Source organism: Oncorhynchus mykiss, chromosome 15 (assembly GCF_013265735.2).
Source record: "Oncorhynchus mykiss isolate Arlee chromosome 15, USDA_OmykA_1.1, whole genome shotgun sequence".
Classification (NCBI taxonomy): Eukaryota; Metazoa; Chordata; class Actinopteri; order Salmoniformes; family Salmonidae; genus Oncorhynchus; species Oncorhynchus mykiss.
The window spans coordinates 10,445,491-10,462,431 of record NC_048579.1 but is presented as its reverse complement, the minus strand read 5'-3'; the positions used below and the strand labels follow the sequence as shown (position 1 = coordinate 10,462,431).

At 44.9% G+C, this 16,941-nt stretch overlaps 1 protein-coding gene across 1 annotated transcript; it reads left to right on the top strand.

The window, feature by feature from the left end:
* Positions 1-3,348: 3,348 nt before the first annotated feature.
* Positions 3,349-16,866, top strand: LOC110489574 (homogentisate 1,2-dioxygenase). The gene is made up of 14 exons (XM_021562304.2): positions 3,349-3,712; positions 10,740-10,811; positions 10,960-11,048; positions 11,204-11,309; positions 11,391-11,450; positions 11,572-11,663; positions 11,757-11,791; positions 11,877-11,956; positions 12,592-12,691; positions 12,781-12,905; positions 15,711-15,815; positions 15,893-16,019; positions 16,211-16,392; positions 16,475-16,866. The coding sequence occupies exons 1-14, from the start codon at positions 3,698-3,700 to the stop codon at positions 16,616-16,618; spliced, it is 1,332 nt and encodes a 443-aa protein (XP_021417979.1). The 5' UTR covers positions 3,349-3,697; the 3' UTR covers positions 16,619-16,866.
* The last annotated feature ends 75 nt before the right edge of the window (positions 16,867-16,941 follow it).

The following is a 16,941-nucleotide window of genomic DNA, read 5'->3' as shown; positions in this document are numbered from 1 at the left end:
AGCAATGCACGGCAACAGTCTTTATCTTCATATTAAACCATTTGCATAACATTAGTGGGGTAGAACGCAGAAGATACTCAACTCAGAGAAGGAGAGAGAGAGAGAGAGAGAGAGAGAGAGAGAGAGAGAGAGGGAGCGAGAGAGAGAGAGACAGAGACAGAGACAGAGACAGAGAGAGACTCAACTCAGAGAAGGAGAGAGAGAGAGAGAGGGAGCGAGAGGGAGAGAGAGAGAGAGAGGGAGAGAGAGAGAAAGAGAGAGAGACAGAGACAGAGACAGAGAGAGACAGAGACAGAGAGAGAGAGAGAGAGACAGAGACAGAGACAGAGACTCAACTCAGAGAAGGAGAGAGAGAGAGAGAGGGAGCGAGAGGGAGAGAGAGAGATAGAGACAGAGACAGAGAGAGAGACTCAACTCAGAGAAGGAGAGAGAGAGAGAGAGGGAGCGAGAGGGAGAGAGAGAGAGAGAGGGAGCGAGAGAGAAAGAGAGAGAGACAGAGACAGAGACAGAGACAGAGAGAGACAGAGACAGAGACAGAGAGAGACAGAGACAGAGAGAGAGAGAGAGAGACAGAGACAGAGACAGAGACAGAGAGAGACAGAGACAGAGAGAGAGAGAGAGAGACAGAGACAGAGACAGAGAGAGAGACTCAACTCAGAGAAGGAGAGAGAGAGAGAGAGGGAGCGAGAGGGAGAGAGAGAGATAGAGACAGAGACAGAGAGAGAGACTCAACTCAGAGAAGGAGAGAGAGAGAGAGAGGGAGCGAGAGGGAGAGAGAGAGAGAGAGGGAGCGAGAGAGAAAGAGAGAGAGACAGAGACAGAGACAGAGACAGAGAGACTGGCATAGAAGGCCTTGTCTCTCAGCTTGTTCACAGCTTTGTGGAAAATATTTGTGGCGCTGATGTTTAGGCCGAGGTTTGTATACTAGTACATGTCCCTGGGCCTGGAAATGATTGATTTTCCCCCTCCAGGATATCCCATTTCCACTAGGTTAAATACCACAGTGTGACATCACAGCGACAAGATTTGTGACCTGTTGCAACAAGAAAAGGGCAACCAGTGAAGAACAAACACCATTGTAGATACAACCCATATTTATGTTTATTTATTTTCAATTTTTTACTTTTAAACATTTGCACATCGTTACAACACTGTATATAGATAATATGGCATTTTAAATATCTTTATTATTTTGAACTTTTGTGAGTGTTATTTTTACTGTTCATTTTTTATTGTTTATTTCACTTTTGTTTATTATCTACTTCACTTGCTTTGGCAATGTTAACATATGTTTCCCATGATAATAAAGCCCCTTGAATTGAAATTGAATTTGAATTGAAATTTAGAGAGAGTGAGAGAGAGACAGAGAGACATCGAGAGTCACACAGAGAGGGTATGCTAGAGCTGCTGTGTGTGTGGCTGTGTGTGTGTGTGGCTGTGTGTGTGTGTGTGTGGCTGTGTGTGTGTGTGTGTGTGTGTGTGTGTGTGTGTGTGTGTGTGTGTGTGTGTGTGTTGACAATTCGTGTTGCTGGTTAATCAGTGGAGTTACCAATTATTTACCTTAGAAGATATTTGTGGATCGGTGTGTTGTGTGTGTATAGCTGTGGATGTTTTCAGCATACATATGAGGAGAGATCCTGTCTTTGGGATAGCCTACGCCAAGGCCTTCTCAACACAAGTGTTTTGTTGTGATCACATTTTATATTTGACTTTGTAATTTACATGTACAGTTTCAGTTACATTTGAGTAATCTAGCACACACTTATCCAGAGCAATTTAGGCCATATAAAGGTGACGGGCCAACAAGGAAATGTGTTTCATATTTTCAATGTTTCAACCGTTCAGGATAAAACGCAGACTTGTCCAGACAAGCTGACACTGGGTGTGTGTTGGGTGGGTGCATTGGGGTTTGTAGCAGGTGAGTTAAGATATGCATGCCATTTCCCATCAGGCCATTGAGTCCAGTAGGCCCCTAATAACAAACCATTTACTGCCCACTTACTCATGCATAGATACAACTGCGGATGCAATAGGCTACTTTCCTCCATTCTTCAGTCTTTCAGCTCCTCACAGAACACTACCCGGAGAGGAGACACATTTCTGCAGAATTCTATCATTAAACTCGGAGGTGATATTCAAATCTCTCATTTTTTTCTCAATCCAAAGAGCAGATCAATTTCCGCAGACCTGGTCGCGATATTTTCCGCCGTTGGGCTTTCTCGTATGCGACGCGGCACAAGGCGGGGCACCCGCGGGCAACTGCACGCCTCGCTGGAGAACAGTTACTTCTGTCGCGTCGAGTTTACTTGCGTCTCGCTATGAGAATTGCCATCATTTACCTTTGCCCGAACCCTCCCTAAAAGAAAATAAATACACAAGAGACGGGATTGGGATGAAGAATGAGAAAGGGAAAGTCATTATCTTTGATACTGCTGGGACTTTAGCTGCGACCAGTTTGGTACTCTCCTTTTGACAAAATGAACTGAATACATTTGGCCTACAATGTAGATATTTGTCGTCCTTTGTTCTGAATTGTATGTTGTTCAGATGAAAATTCGATTGCATGTTTAATATTCATGTATTATTCATTTAAATTATTCTGAATAAAATAATAGATGTGGTTTAAAGCGGATAAAAAATTATCAATAATTTGTTTTTCTATATCCCACAGATTGCTTGTCCCTTTTGATTCTATCGATAATGATAAAGGCCTATACCTCTGATTCTTCGATAAGGTCCTATGCTAAACTCAATCATTTATAGGCCTTTATAAACTGGATGGTTCAGCACTGAATGTTGATTGGCTGACAGCCGTGGTATATCAGCCTGTATACCACAAGTATGACAAAACATTTATTTTTACTGCTCTATTTACATTGGTAACCAGTTTATAATTAGCAACAAGGCACAAGGGTGTGTGGTATATGGCAAATATACCATGACCTAAGGGCTGTAATCCAGGCACTCTGCATTGCATCATGCATACTAACTGCCCTTAGCCATGGTATATTGGCCATATACCACACCCCCTTGGGCCTTATTGCTTAAACGTACCACATGCTCAGCAGGCCTGACTATATTGCCACTGTTGTCCTTTCCAACATGGCCAGCTAAGTAATGGAGTCATCATCTCGTTGGTTTTAGTCATAGCATTGGGAAGTAGAATGGTAATTGAATAAGATCTCTATAATTTCAGTGCACTGTTGTGCATCACCATATAATTCCTTATATTCATTATATTTCTACATGCATCACCATCAGCGCAGTCAGTGCATCCATAGCCCGGATGTGGATGGAACGTAAAACTACACGTCTCATGGCCATTGGACCCATGTTGGATCTAAAAGGTGGTTTGGGGTTGTATTTGCTTTCCCTGTGACTTTGGTCCTTGTTTGCTCAGCCTCTCCACCCCTCAGTCTCTATTTTCTATGCATATCCACCCCTTTCTACCAGAGAGAACTCCCCAATGCGTCACGGAACGGTCTGGTCTTAATTAAAGCCATATTGAGAAAAAGCATAAATCCAGCCCTCCTCTCCTGTTTTTTTCACTCTCTCCATCTCGGGACGTGGGGGTTGTGTGGCGTATTGGTTAGGTATCGTAGACTGAGGCACTGGAGAGAAATAGTTACGTTTTAACCAGCGTGTTGGACTTCAAACACGTATTTTCTTCAGGAGGACAGTTTCATAAGGAAGCACAATGTCTGGGCTTAAGGTAAGGACTAAGGAGGAACAACTTCCGTAAATATTACCTCCATTTATGATGAACCTAAATTCAGGTTATTTTTTTGAAGAGGGCTGTTATTTCTCATAAATTGTTCTTAATTTAACATAAGAAATGCTGACATATGGGAACGATAAGCATATATATAGTATTTTTTTTAGCTTTCAATCGCATCAACAAATGTCCGAAATCTCATGATATGCAATGCAAGGCTAAACTGTGTTTTGCATAAGTAAACTGTGTTTTATAAATCTGGAGCCTACTGCCACGGTCAAGCGGTGCGCTGAAGGGGCGTTCCCTTATGTCCAATCAGCGCGCTGCGTTTAGCAGCTGCCCAGATGCTCCCTAGCGGCTTGTGGAACGCAGAGTTCTGAGGTAACACGGTTAACACTGTAATCAGTTGACAGCCATTGTGCCACTCATGTTTCATTCAGCCACTGTCATTTATTGAGAATTTGGGCATCATTCTTCCACACCAAGTAAACTACAATACAATGAATTTAATCACGTGAGCACGCGCATTACTGCAAAAAGACGCGTGCGCTTTTGCGGACCCGCGATGACTCAGCACAATGTTTTTGTGCGTGCGCCAAGTTCCAAGCGTAGGCTACTGTGAGAGGAGAAAGAGAGAACGGGGTCGTGCTGCTGTGGCGTTGCATGGCTACATCAGAAAAGTCACGTAGGTTTGCATTGTGTGCCAAGTATGCAAACAGATGACACAAGTACTCTGAGCATAAAAGCTACATGTTATGTAAAATGTTGGTCCCAGGTTTCATGAGCTGAAATACAAGATCATAGTACAAAAGTACAAAAAGTTTATTTCTCTCAAATTCTGTGCACACATTTGTTTGCATCTGTTAGTGAGCGTTTCTCATTCTCCAAGATTATCCAGTCACCTAGATAATCCATTCACCTGACAGGTGTGGCATATCAATATGCTGATTAAACAGCAGGATCATTACATAGGTGCACTTTGTGCTGGGGACAATAAAAGGCAATTTTATAATGTGCAGTTTTGTCACACAACGCCACAGATGTGTCAAGTTTTGAGGGAGCGTGCAATTGGCATGCTGACAGCAGGAATGTCCACCAGAGCAGTTGCCAGAGAATCTAATGTTAATTTCTCTACCATAAGCCACCTCCAACATCGTTTTAGAGAATTTGTCAGTACGTCCAACCGGCCTCACATCCGCAGACCACGTGTAACCACGCCAGCCCAAGACCTCCATCCATCTATCTTTTTTACTTGCGGGATCGTCTGAGACCAGCTACCAGCACAGCTGATGAGACTGTGGGTTTGCACAACTGAAGAATTTCTGCCCAAACTGTCAGAAACCATCTCAGGGAAGCTCATCTGCTTGCTCCTCGTCCTCACCAGGGTCTTGACCTGACTGCAGTTCAGCGTCAAAATCAATTTCAGTGGGAAAATGTTCACCTTCGATTGCCACTTGCAAGCTGGAGAAGTGAGCTCTTCATGGAGTAATCCCGGTTTCAAATGTACCAGGCAGATGGATCCAAGATCGCATAGCAGTTCAGACGTCTTTTGTCCTCGTCTTGTCGTGTCCTGTATATATATATATATTTACAACTTTTTTCACATACATTTTATTTTTATTTTCCATCAACTCATCTTCTAAACACTCTCCTGCAACCAGCCTCACCAATTTATATTTATAAAAAAGTATTATTTACCTCAGATCTGTAATCCTCCAAGAAGCTAGCCAGAAACTCCAAGAAGCTAGCCAGAAACTAGCCAGAAGCTAGCCAGGAGCTAGCCCAGAAGCTAATCCAGAAGCTAGTTAGCTTCTTTACTGGCAAATCGTTAGTATTCAGCTAACCACGGTTTGTGGTCATCAGCTATCCTTTAGCTCGAAAATCTATCGAAAATCTATCGCCAGTTTTGTACGGCGCGGCTCGGAACGGAACATACCGGACCAATTTTTCTCTCCATGTCCCTGGATTTCAACTGCTCTCTGGACATTCATACCCGGATCTCACAGCTAGCTAGCTGCTATCCGTGTGACAGTCGGCTTTCGTCGATTCCGGAGCAAACATCGATTGTTCCGGTGCTAGCCAGCTCCGTCAATCACTCCTGAGTTCCATCATTCACTCCTGGGCTGCAGTCACCTATCCGGACCCGTTTCACTGCCTACGCGGAGCCCCACCGGGCCTTCACAACTGGACTGCCGACGTTATCTACCTGAATGAGATCCGGCTGGCTCCTCTGTCGCGACGTTACCTGAACGCCCATCTGCGGCCCGCTAACCGTTAGCTGTCTTACCGGCTGCTATCTGAATAGACAATCGGACAATTTATTTATTTTTATTATTATTATGTTTTCTTCTCGGGCCTCTAACTATATCTATTGTTCTTATTTTTGTTGTTGTGTGATTTGGATTAATCCCCTCTACCACACGGAACCCCACTAATCTACTGACCGAACGCAAGAGGTGGCTAACAACAGACTCCATCCTATGCTAGCTTGCTACCGGTTGGCCTGGCTAGCTGTCTAAATCGCCGTGACCCTCAACCAACCTCTCCACTCACTGGACCAAGCATGCCTCTCCTTAATGTCAATATGTCTTGTCCATTGCTGTTCTGGTTAGTGTTTATCGGCTTATTTCACTGTAGAGCCTCTAGTCCTGCTCACTATACCTTATCCAACCTATTAGTTCCACCACCCACACATGCAATGACATCTCCTGGTCTCAATGATGTTTCTAGAGACAATATCTCTCTCTTCATCACTCAATACCTAGGTTTACCTCCACTGTATTCACATCCTACCTTACCTTTGTCTGTACATTATACCTTGATGCTATTTTATCGCCCCCAGAAACCTCCTTTTACTCTCTGTTCCAGACGTTCTAGACAACCAATTCTTATTGCTTTTAGCCGCACCCTTATTCTACTCCTCCTATGTTCCTCTGGCGATGTAGAGGTGAATCCAGGCCCTGCAGTGCCTAGCTCCACTCCTATTCCCCAGGCGCTCTCTTTTGACGACTTCTGTAACCGTAATAGCCTTGGTTTCATGCATGTTAACATTAGAAGCCTCCTCCCTAAGTTTGTTCTTTTCACTGCTTTAGCACACTCTGCCAACCCGGATGTTCTAGCTGTGTCTGAATCCTGGCTTAGGAAGACCACCAAAAATTCTGACATTTTAATTCCAAACTACAACATTTTCAGACAAGATAGAACTGCCAAAGGGGGCGGTGTTGCAATCTACTGCAAAGATAGCCTACAGAGTTCTGTCCTACTATCCAGGTCTGTACCCAAACAATTTGAACTTCTACTTTTAAAAATCCACCTCTCTAAAAACAAGTCTCTCACTGTTGCCGCCTGCTATAGACCACCCTCTGCCCCCAGCTGTGCTCTGGATACCATATGTGAACTGATTGCCCCCCATCTATCTTCAGAGCTCGTGCTGCTAGGCGACCTAAACTGGAACATGCTTAACACCCCAGCCATCCTACAATCTAAACTTGATGCCCTCAATCTCACACAAATTATCAATGAACCTACCAGGTACCTCCCCAAAGCCTTAAACACGGGCACCCTCATAGATATCATCCTAACCAACTTCCCCTCTAAATACACCTCTGCTGTCTTCAACCAAGATCTCAGCGATCACTGCCTCATTGCCTGCATCCGTAATGGGTCAGCGGTCAAACGACCTCCTCTCATCACTGTAAAACGCTCCCTGAAACACTTCAGCGAGCAGGCCTTTCTAATCGACCTGGCCGGTGTATCCTGGAAGGATATTGACCTCATCCCGTCAGTAGAGGATGCCTGGATATTTTTTTAAAATGCCTTCCTAACCATCTTAAATAAACATGCCCCATTCAAGAAATTTAGAACCAGGAACAGATATAGCCCTTGGTTCTCCCCAGACCTGACTGCCCTTAACCAACACAAAAACATCCTATGGCGTTCTGCATTAGCATCGAACAGCCCCCGTGATATGCAGCTGTTCAGGGAAGCTAGAAACCATTATACACAGGCAGTTAGAAAAGCCAAGGCTAGCTTTTTCAAGCAGAAATTTGCTTCTTGTAACACTAACTCAAAAAAGTTCTGGGACACTGTAAAGTCCATGGAGAATAAGAACACCTCCTCCTAGCTGCCCACTGCACTGAAGATAGGAAACACTGTCACCACTGATAAATCCACCATAATTGAAAATTTCAATAAGCATTTTTCTACTGCTGGCCATGCTTTCCACCTGGCTACTCCTACCCCTGTCAACAGCACTGCACCCCCAACAGCAACTCGCCCAAGCCTTCCCCATTTCTCCTTCTCCCAAATCCATTCAGCTGATGTTCTGAAAGAGCTGCAAAACCCTTTCTTTCTAAAATTATCTGCCGAAATTGTTGCCACCCCTATTACTAGCCTGTTCAACCTCTCTTTCGTGTCGTCTGAGATTCCTAAAGATTGGAAAGCAGCTGCGGTCATCCCCCTCTTCAAAGGGGGGGACACTCTTGACCCAAACTGCTACAGACCTATATCTATCCTACCATGCCTTTCTAAGGTCTTCGAAAGCCAAGTCAACAAACAGATTACCGACCATTTTGAATCTCACCATACCTTCTCTGCTATGCAATCTGGTTTCAGAGCTGGTCATGGGTGCACCTCAGCCACGCTCAAGGTCCTAAACGATATCTTAACCGCCATCGATAAGAAACATTACTGTGCAGCCGTATTCATTGATCTGGCCAAGGCTTTCGACTCTGTCAATCACCACATCCTCATCGGCAGACTCAACAGCCTTGGTTTCTCAAATGATTGCCTCGCCTGGTTCACCAACTACTTCTCTGATAGAGTTCAGTGTGTCAAATCGGAGGGTCTGTTGTCCGGACCTCTGGCAGTCTCTATGGGGGTGCCACAGGGTTCAATTCTTGGACCGACTCTCTTCTCTGTATACATCAATGAGGTCGCTCTTGCTGCTGGTGAGTCTCTGATCCACCTCTACGCAGACGACACCATTCTGTATACTTCCGGCCCTTCTTTGGACACTGTGTTAACAACCCTCCAGGCAAGCTTCAATGCCATACAACTCTCCTTCCGTGGCCTCCAATTGCTCTTAAATACAAGTAAAACTAAATGCACGCTCTTCAACCGATCGCTACCTGCACCTACCCGCCTGTCCAACATCACTACTCTGGACGGCTCTGACTTAGAATACGTGGACAACTACAAATACTTAGGTGTCTGGTTAGACTGTAAACTCTCCTTCCAGACCCATATCAAACATCTCCAATCCAAAGTTAAATCTAGAATTGGCTTCCTATTTCGCAACAAAGCATCCTTCACTCATGCTGCCAAACATACCCTTGTAAAACTGACCATCCTACCAATCCTCGACTTTGGCGATGTAATTTACAAAATAGCCTCCAATACCCTACTCAACAAATTGGATGCAGTCTATCACAGTGCAATCCGTTTTGTCACCAAAGCCCCATATACTACCCACCATTGCGACCTGTACGCTCTCATTGGCTGGCCCTCGCTTCATACTCGTCGCCAAACCCACTGGCTCCATGTCATCTACAAGACCCTGCTAGGTAAAGTTCCCCCTTATCTCAGCTCGCTGGTCACCATAGCATCTCCCAACTGTAGCACACGCTCCAGCAGGTATATCTCTCTAGTCACCCCCAAAACCAATTCTTTCTTTGGCCGCCTCTCTTTCCAGTTCTCTGCTGCCAATGACTGGAACGAACTACAAAAATCTCTGAAACTGGAAACACTTATCTCCCTCACTAGCTTTAAGCACCAACTGTCAGAGCAGCTCACAGATTACTGCACCTGTACATAGCCCACCTATAATTTAGCCCTATCAACTACCTCTTCCCAACTGTATTTAATGTATTTATTTATTTTGCTCCTTTGCACCCCATTATTTTTATTTCTACTTTGCACATTCTTCCATTGCAAAACTACCATTCCAGTGTTTTACTTGCTATATTGTATTTACCTTGCCACCAAGGCCTTTTTTGCCTTTACCTCCCTTCTCACCTCATTTGCTCACATTGTATATAGACTTGTTTATACTTTATTATTGACTGTATGTTTGTTTTACTCCATGTGTAACTCTGTGTTGTTGTATCTGTCGAACTGCTTTGCTTTATCTTGGCCAGGTCGCAATTGTAAATGAGAACTTGTTCTCAACTTGCCTACCTGGTTAAATAAAGGTAAAATAAATAAATAAATGGTAGGTATGGCTTCGTGTGAGCGAGCGGTTTGCTTATGTCAATTTTGTGAACAGAGTGCCCCATGGTGGCGGTGTGGTTATAATATGGGCAGGCATTAGCTACAGAAAACAAACACAATTGCATTTGATCCATTTGAATGCACAGATACCATGATGAAATACCGTGACGAGGCCCATTGTCGTGCCATTAATTCACCTCCATCACCTCATGTTTCAGCATGATAATGCACGGCCCTATGTCGCTAGAATCTGAACACAATTCCTGGAAGCTGAATGTCCCAGTTCTTCCATGGCCTGCATACTCACCAGACATGTCACCCATTGAGCATGTTTGGGATGCTCTGGATCGACAGATATGACAGCGTGCTCCAGTTCCTGCCAATATCCAGGAACTTCGCACAGCCATTGAGGAGAGGGACAACATTCAACAGGCCACAATCAACAGCCTGATCAACTCTATGCGAAGGAGATGTGTCGTGCCCCATGAGGCAAATGGTGGTCACACCAGATACTGACTGGTTTTCTGAGCCACTCCCCAACTTTTTTTTTAAAGGTATCTGTGAACAACAGATGCATATCTGTATTCGCAGATGTGCGATCCATAGATTAGGGCCTAATTATTTGATTTAAATTGACTGATTTCCTTATGAACTGTAACTCAGTAAAATCTTTTAAATTGTTGCATTTATATTTTTGTACAGTGTATAAGGACTCAACAACATAGACATGATGATCTCATAATATAATGTAATACTGAAGGCAGATGTAAAGTATCACTGTCAACAGTAGTGTCTCTCTCTCAATCTCCTCCAGTACCTGAGTGGGTTTGGGAATGAGTTCTCCTCTGAAGACCCTCGCTGCCCAGGGTCCTTACCTGAGGGACAGGTGACATTCCACACTACACCTCACCTGTTATACAACACCACCCCTTAAAACACACCTGTATAGCCTACATTTTAGCCCCTGCAAACACCCCTAACACCTCCGTTACCCCCTCTGGGATGTTGAACCCAGCTCTGTTGTGTCTCTCCAGAACAACCCTCAGGTGTGTCCCTATGGCCTCTATGCTGAACAACTCTCTGGCTCCGCCTTCACCTGCCCACGGCCAACCAATAAGAGGAGGTATCCAGTCATTTATTAGTGATTGGCAGGAATGTATCCTCCTTTCAATGGTCCTCAGATGATGTGTACAGCAAAGCAATTTTATGCATTTATTAATAGACATGCACACAGACGAACACACTATCTTTGCTAACTTTCTTTCCTCGATTCTACAGCTGGTTGTACCGTATCCTGCCGTCCGTCCGCCACAAGCCCTACACCGCAATGCACTGTGGGAACCTAACAGAGAAATGGGACGAAGTGGAACCTGACCCTAACCAGGTACAGAGAGAAAGAGAGAGAAAGAGAGAAGATAAAAAGGGAAATTAAGTCTCAACATTTTAAAATATTTCCTTTTCGTAGCTCCGATGGATGCCGTTCACCATCCCCAAATCCTCCGAGAAGAAAGTGGACTTTGTGACGGTAAAACATAATCCCTCCTTCACTCAGTCCTCTGGTTTTACTTGGTAGAAAATAGCTGTTTCTGCTGAATAGCTTGTCATCTCTCCTGGGTCTGATTGGTTCTCCCATCTGTCAATCATAGGGTCTGCACACCCTATGTGGAGCAGGAGACACCAAGTCCCGCAATGGGATCGGCATCCACATGTTCACCTGCAACACCTCCATGGTTGACAGGTGTGTGTGTGTGTGTGTGATCATCTCTCCCATAATTGAGCTTTACAACTCTGAGCCCCATGTCAACAATTTTATGTGGTCTCTGCTTTTCAGGTGTTTCAACAATTCAGATGGAGATTTCCTCATTGGTCAGTCAAATATGCAGTTTTTTTAGTAAAGGTGCACATGTTAAGTTAATAAGCAATAAGTAAGCACCCCCATTCTCTCTCTCAGTGCCCCAGCAGGGGGAGATTCTGATCACTACAGAGTTTGGGAAGATGATGGTGGAACCCAACGAGATCTGTGTCATCCAGGTGAGACGGCAGCACCAGAGAACTTAAGCCTGTCGATCTTGACAGCTCTCAACAACAAAACCATGCTTCACATGAATCCCGCTCACTGTCAACCCTCACCTGTAACTGTCAACCCTCACCTGTAACTGTCAACCCTCACCTGTAACTGTCAACCTGTAACTGTAACTGTCACCCTGTAATGTCAACCATCACCTGTAACTGTCAACCTGTAACTGTCAACTTGCAACTTTCAACCTGCCACTGTCAAAATTCACCTGAACTGTCAACCTGTAACTACCAATCCTCACCTGTAACTACCAATCCTCACCTGTAACTGCCAATCCTCACCTGTAACTGCCAACCCTCACCTGTAACTGTCAACCTTCACCTGCAACCCTAACCTGTAACTGCCAACCCTCACCTTTAACTGTCAACCTGCAACTGTCAACTTTCACCTGCAACCTGTAACTGTCAACCTGCAACTTTCAACCTTCACCTGAACTTTCAACCTTCACCTGAACTTTCAACCTGCACCTGAACTTTCAACCTGCACCTGCAACTGTCAACCTTCACCTGCAACCTGTAACTTTCAACCTGTAACTGTCAACCTTCACCTGTCCCCTCGCATATATCGGTATGTCCCTTGTGTGCTGCAGCAAGGAATGCGTTTCAGTGTGAATGTGTTCGGGGAGACCAGAGGATACGTGTTGGAGGTGTACGGAGCCCACTTTGAGCTTCCCGACCTGGGACCCATAGGTGCGTGTGACACCATTCCTCCTCAACGTGACACCTTGACCCTCCCACCTTTCAACGCTATAACATTTGTGAACCTATCATCTTCCTAGGGGCCAACGGACTGGCCAATCCCAGGGACTTCCTGACTCCGGTAGCGTGGTATGAGGACCGTGAGGTGGCCACAGGCTACACCGTCATCAACAAGTATCAGGGCAAACTGTTCTCCAGCCAACAGGTGTGTACCTGTGCGCGACGTGAGTACACGTGTGTCTTTGGGTTCATATGTACATGTTCTGTCACAGACATTACAATACACAGCACTATAATTCATGATAGCAGCTTGTAAAATATACATGGGACGCCACTAATGTTGGCGATTAGCTATCTAGCCGTCCCAACTCCCAGAATAGCTGCACGTTAACATTGAACTGCCCTCACCGATTATTAAATGTAAAATGCCTGACAGTTCTGATCAGCAGGCTCCCGTCTCGGCTCACTTACCAGCCTTAACCAATTATGATTAACACGTCCTGGAGTTCCCGCCAGATACCTACCAGTCTTTTCAGAAGGGGAGAAAACCTTGCTCGAGTTAAGAATTAATTTCAGCATATTTTACCGTGGAATGATTTCCCACCCCGCTCTGAAAGCATCCTGTCGAGCAGGTAATTGGATCGACTCATTTTGTCTGACAGGAGGGGATTTTTAAAGACGGGGAAGGGGAGGACGGAGGGTGTGTCTGCGTGTGTGAGTGTGTTTGTGTGTGTTAGGGAGGGAGGTAACCGTGGAAACACCTGTGTAAGGGGATACAGTGTATTCAGGAAGTATTCAGACCCTTTCACTTTTTCCACATTTTATTAACTTACAGCCTTATTCTAAAATGGATTTAAAAAATGATTTTTATCAATCTACACACAATACCCCATAATGACAAAGCAAAAACAGGTTTTTAGAAATGTTTGCATATGTATTACAAATAAAAAACAAATCTAATTTACATAAATATTCAGACCCTACTTTATTGAAGCATCTTTGGCAGTCTTCTTGGGTATGATGCTACAAGCTTTGCACACCTCTATTTGGGTATTTTCTCCTATTCTTCTCTGCAGATTCTCTCAAGGTCTGTCAGGTTGGATGGGGAGCATCGCTGCACAGCTACTTTCAGGTCTCTCCAGAGATGTTCGTCCTGGCTCTGGCTGGGCCACTCAAGGACATTCAGAGACTTGTCCCGAAGCCACTCCTACGTTGTCTTGGCTGTGTGCTTAAGGTCATTTGTCCTGTTGGAAGGTGAACCTTCACACCAATCTGAGGTCCAGAGTGGTCTGGAGTAAGTTTTCATCAATGATTTCTCTGTACTTTGCTCTGTTGATATTTCCCTCGTTCCTGACTCGTCTCCCAGTCCCTGCCGCTGAAAATCATCCCCACAGCATGATGCTGCCACCACCATGCTTCACGTAGGGATGGTGGCAGGCTTCCTGCAGATGTGATGCTAGGTATTCAGGCCAAAGAGTTCAATCTTGGTTTCATCAGATCAGAGAATCTTGTTTCTCATGATCTGCGAGTCCTTTAGGTGCCTTTTGGCAAACTCCAAGCATGCTGTTTCACAGGTGGACTCCAGTCAAGTTGTAGAAACATCTCAAGGATGATCAGTGTAAACAGGATGCACCCGAGTTCAATTTCGAGTCTCTAGGAAAAGGGTCTGAATTCTTATGTAAATGAGGTGTTTTAAAATGTTTTAATACATTTGCAAATATTTCTAAAAAACAGTTTTTGCTTTGTCATTATGGGGTATTATGTGTAGATTGATGAGGAAAAACATACATTTGTATCAATTTTAGAAAAAGGCTGTAACAATAACAAAATGTGTAAAAAGTGATGAGATCTGAATACTTTCCGAATGCCATGTGGAAGCATGGGATATACACCGGTCCCCTCTTTCTTTCATTAACCTCTCTCTCTCTCTCCATCCACCTCTCTTTCTCTTAGTCATCTCTGGGTTCGTACTGGGTGTTGGGGCTTGCACCTTCTCTCTCCCCCACCTGTGTGTGTGTGTGTGTTCCGTCTCGTCCTGCTGTTTGGTCCCCCTGCAGAGAGATGAAATTGCTCAAATTAACTTATTATTTGCTTGACTGGGCCAATATGTTTGTTGTGTTTTTTTTTCTTCTCTCACTCCGTTTTTAATCGAGTCTGGCAGAGTTATCACAGGAACTGTAATGCCCAAGAGATTACCTGCCTTGGGGTACTCCGACCCCCTGGGTGCATGGTGACTGTGTGTGTTTGTACTGCATACGAGTGTGTTAGTATTTCATTTATGGTGTATGTCTGTGGGAGAGTGCGTGTGTGTGCTTGCGCACGTTTGAGAGGGTACATGGGTCAGCCCTGAAGACGGCTTGAGCTGTAATGAATAATATTGATTTTAGAACTACCATTGAATGTCTCTTTCACAGTGACATTATCAGAACTGCTATATAAAATTGCTGTGGTTTTAACAATCAAGATGAAGAAATATCTCTACACCGTCTTCGTGTCTCTCTCTCCACCCCATCTCTCTCCGAGCCGAGGGACCTGAAAGTTTGGGAAAGTTTGATTGTGAAACCAATTACTGCATAAATACCTGGAGCTGAAGATCACAGCGAATGGGGAGAATGAAAAGAATAGTAGAGAAGGAGAGGAGGCCCACCGTTCCAAATCAGCCCTTATCCTCAGGTTCTTTTTTTCCCTTATGCTGGTCTACTTCTGTTTTTCAATTCTGAATATCAAGGTCCCTCTTTCCAGAAATGAAAATTGACTTGAGGTATGACTATAACTCCAGTTCCAAGGTGCAGTAGGGATGCTGACGACTGCCTCACCCCTACTGTACAGTTTAACATTATTATATTCCTGTGTGTGTGTGTGTGTGTGTGTGTGTGTGTGTGTGTGTGTGTGTGTGTGTGTGTGTGTGTGTGTGTGTGTGTGTGTGTGTGTGTGTGTGTGTGTGTGTGTGTGTGTGTGTGTGTGTGTGTGTGTGTGTGTGTGTGTGTGTGTGTGTGTGTGTGTTTTGCAGAGTTTCTCTCCCTTCAATGTGGTAGCGTGGCATGGAAACTACACTCCATACAAATACAACCTGGACAACTTCATGGTCATCAACTGTGTGGCCTTCGATCATGCGGTGAGAACTTCACACACACACATAAGCATGCATAGACACACACCCCTAACCCTTCCTCTCCTCCATCTGTGCACCAGGATCCTTCCATCTTCACAGTGTTGACGGCCAAGTCCTCTCGCCCAGGAGTCGCCATGGCTGACTTTGTCATCTTCCCCCCGCGCTGGGGAGTGGCCGACCACACCTTCAGACCCCCGTACTACCACAGTACGACCACACACACACTTTAAGAACAAATATCTCAAGCACTCGCTCGTCTTCAGTTCTGATGTTACTGAGAACTTTGTCCTTTTCTGGCATAGCCATCTAGGGACTACCCTAACCTGTCCCTGGTCTCTCTGTAATGTATTTTGTAGTAGTGTGTGTCTGTGTTAGAGCTCCCCCTGTCTGTGTTCCAGGGAACTGTATGAGTGAGTTCATGGGGCTGATCAAGGGCCACTATGAGGCCAAGGAGGAGGGCTTCCAGCCAGGAGGGGGCACTCTCCACAGCATGATGACCCCTCATGGCCCTGACAGAGACTGCTTCGAAAAGAGCAGCACCGCTCTCCTCAAACCAGAGAGGGTGGCCGATGGGACCATGGTAACATATGGGAGCACACACACGTGATGAAATTATAAAACTGTAAATATGAGCCGTCAAGTAACATCCCTCTCTCTCTCAGGCCTTCATGTTTGAGTCGTCGTTCAGCATGGCGGTTACTAAGTGGGGTCTGGAGACGTGTCAGAGGCTGGACAAGAGTTACTACCAGTGCTGGGAGCCGCTACGCAAACACTTCGACCCCAACTGGAGACCAAGCAAACAGTAGAGTAGAGAAGCAGAACAGTCATTGCTTCCCCTAGATCACTTAAGGCACGGCGCAAAGGCCCATAAAGTCAACATCCTGGTCCTCTTTAGCGTCATACCACTATACTGTGGCTCAATTCATTCTATCACTCATAGCCTAAGTGTTTGGTTAATTGGTGTACGCTTGTTTTTTTGACTGACCAGTTCATTGATTAAAAAAAAAATGTAAGTTACTGGACAAAAGTGAATGAATAAAAATTCCCTGGAAGACGTATTAGCATGTTTTCACCACTCTGCTGCTCATGTCATTCACAGCCCATGTATGTTTGTAATGACAGGCAGACA